General features: G+C 48.6%; 1 protein-coding gene across 1 annotated transcript in view; it reads left to right on the forward strand.

Moving 5' to 3' along the window:
• The window catches only part of radil (Ras association and DIL domains), a 36,046-nt gene that overhangs the window by 3,752 nt on the left and 29,794 nt on the right, over window positions 1-2,500 (forward strand). Inside the window, exon 3 of the mRNA XM_063210791.1 lies at window positions 835-939. Coding sequence (XP_063066861.1) covers window positions 835-939 — 105 coding nt within the window. The remainder of the gene's footprint in view (window positions 1-834; window positions 940-2,500) is intronic.

The raw sequence follows: 2,500 nt of genomic DNA on the forward strand, positions 1-2,500 counted from the left end.
ATTGCATATTTGTCTGTAAAACCATTTGAATGTAACGCGTTTCCTGATTCGCTAGTCGTAATCGGCATGTTGAAAGGAGTGATTTTATTGGTTCTCTACGTCACATGACCTCCAACTACTAAAGAGACACCTCTCCGTTCATGAAAACATGCAGTCTTCGGGGTTTTTTTAAGCGATTTCATTTTTTGGGGTATTGAAACTGTTTTTTTTTTTTTTCATTTTGATACAAAATACAAGCGGCGAATCCGAGAACCAACAAATTAAATTGGTGTGGCCTAATATAAGCTTGTAGCTGCCTGGTTCTGGTTAGCTTACCCGGTTAGCTCAAAACATCGAGCGATCAAATGGCAATGTGGGGTAACTTATTTGTGTTACATAAGTTTGTGGTGCATTTGTACATCAATCCGTGGTAGTCATGACATTTATAAGCATTTAGGGTCTGATGTTGGAAATCACAGAAATCGCCGCCATGTTTTTCAAAAAAAAAAATTAACTCCCGCTCTTGCTACCCATACGCCCATCTGATTGGTTATTGGACCATCAAATTTGCATGATATAGAGAGCTCGCCTATATCAAATCGCGTCCCGCTGCGATATCGCTTCACCTCCGCGCTGTCAAGCGCGATATCGCCCCCATTCAAAGTCAATGAGAGCGGAGCGGAATTTCTCTGTGTGGGTACGGGCCGTTAGTCTCCTATTACTAGTCCTTTCCCGTGACGCACCAGAGTGTGAGAGGACAGGAGTGTGGAGGATATCTTTCATTTCTTTGTCTACATTTGTTGCCTTTGTTTCAGATCCTTAATTGTGTGTGTGTGTGTGTGTGTGTGTTTGCAGGAGGCTCTGGAGCGTTATGGTTTGAGTCGTGAACACGCCCACTATTACGTGCTCTGTGACGTGATTGGTCGCCTGGAGGGACCCGAGCGGCGCTGGCGCACGCAGGTACACACACACACGCGTGCACACGCGCACACACACATACACACGCATGCGCACGTACACACACGCATACGCACACACACACACGTGCGTGCACGCACACACACACAAACACACACACACATACACACACACACACACACACACACACACACACACACACACACACACACACACACACACACACACACACACACACATTTTTTTTATTTCGTTAGCAGGGCTGTTAAAAGTAGTCATGTGCGATTCTAGAGTCTGTTTTTGTCATATGCTTTATGCTTTTTGTGCCTTTGAGGACAGTAGAGATTATGACAGGGACCAGACCAGACTCTAACCTGGGTCCCCCCTAGGTGGTGGCTTTACCTCGCTGCGCCACAGCAGCCCCATACGGCCGCGGGTCCCCCATAGGTGGTGGCTTTACCTCGCTGCGCCACAGCAGCCCCATACGGCCGGGGCGGTGGTGGCTCAGGTGCTAGAGGAGCCGTTTGGCAACCAGAAGGTTGCAGGTTGGAGCCCCGCTCTGCCTGACCCCATCGATGTGTCCTTGAGCGAGATACTTAACCCCAAGTTGCTCCTGGTGGCAGGGTACCATGTGTGGCAGCCTCTGCCACCGGTGTGTGAATGAGAGTGTGAATGGGTGAATGTGAGGCATACGATGTAAAGTGCTTTGAGTGCTCGAAGGAGTGGAAAGGTGCTATATAAATGCAGTCCATTTACCATTTACCACACTGCCCTAGCGCCCCGTACTCCCGACCTCGAGAGTTGTTTACCACATAGACATTTCTCGGGCTCTGTAGTACTTCAGCACCACGGCCAGCGATCTTGCCCAATATGCTGCGTACCACGCTACCACTTAATGATGTCAGCGTCTTGAGTGCAGTGGGCCGTCCCGTGAAGCACTTTGATGATCGGTCTGCGACGTGGACAGCAGATCACCAGAAGCCCGTTTTCCAGCAAGAACACCCACACACGCTTAACCCAAATTTCAGATAGTGAACTAATGAATACATATTAAGGTCATATTACAAGCTTATTAGATTCCAACATCCTTGTCTGTCTGTCTGTCTGTCTGTTTGTCTGTCTGTCTATCTACGTTAGTCTTTCTCAACGAGGGCTCTACAGCCCCCCAGGGGGCATTGAGGAGCCCTAGGGGGGCGTTGAGAAGGATACAGCTGAGAGGGGGTGGTACTTAGTTGTCTTTAGGGAGCATCAGTCCATTTGATTTTTGAATTCTAAGGGGGGAGTTGTCAGGCTTACCGCACAAATACACCTAGCGCGACGCGATTGAAGCGACAGAGAATCGCTTCTGTGCAGTAAGAGCGATACGAGCGATTGAAGCGACTACAGTATGTCCGTTACAAGCAGAAGGCACAGCATTCAAACATTCCCATTGGCTGTGGTCACTGACCTCTATATAGTCATTGGCTGTCGCGGCTGGTCGCCGAACCGCGTCATAGAAAGTTGAAAGGATTTCAACTTCAAACTGTCTCTCTCGGCGTGCGAATCGCCTCTAGTCTCCAGAATCGCTTTTGTCGCGAGACTCACAAACATTTAATACATATTA

This window comes from Engraulis encrasicolus, chromosome 1 (genome assembly GCF_034702125.1).
Source record: "Engraulis encrasicolus isolate BLACKSEA-1 chromosome 1, IST_EnEncr_1.0, whole genome shotgun sequence".
Lineage (NCBI taxonomy): Eukaryota > Metazoa > Chordata > Actinopteri > Clupeiformes > Engraulidae > Engraulis > Engraulis encrasicolus.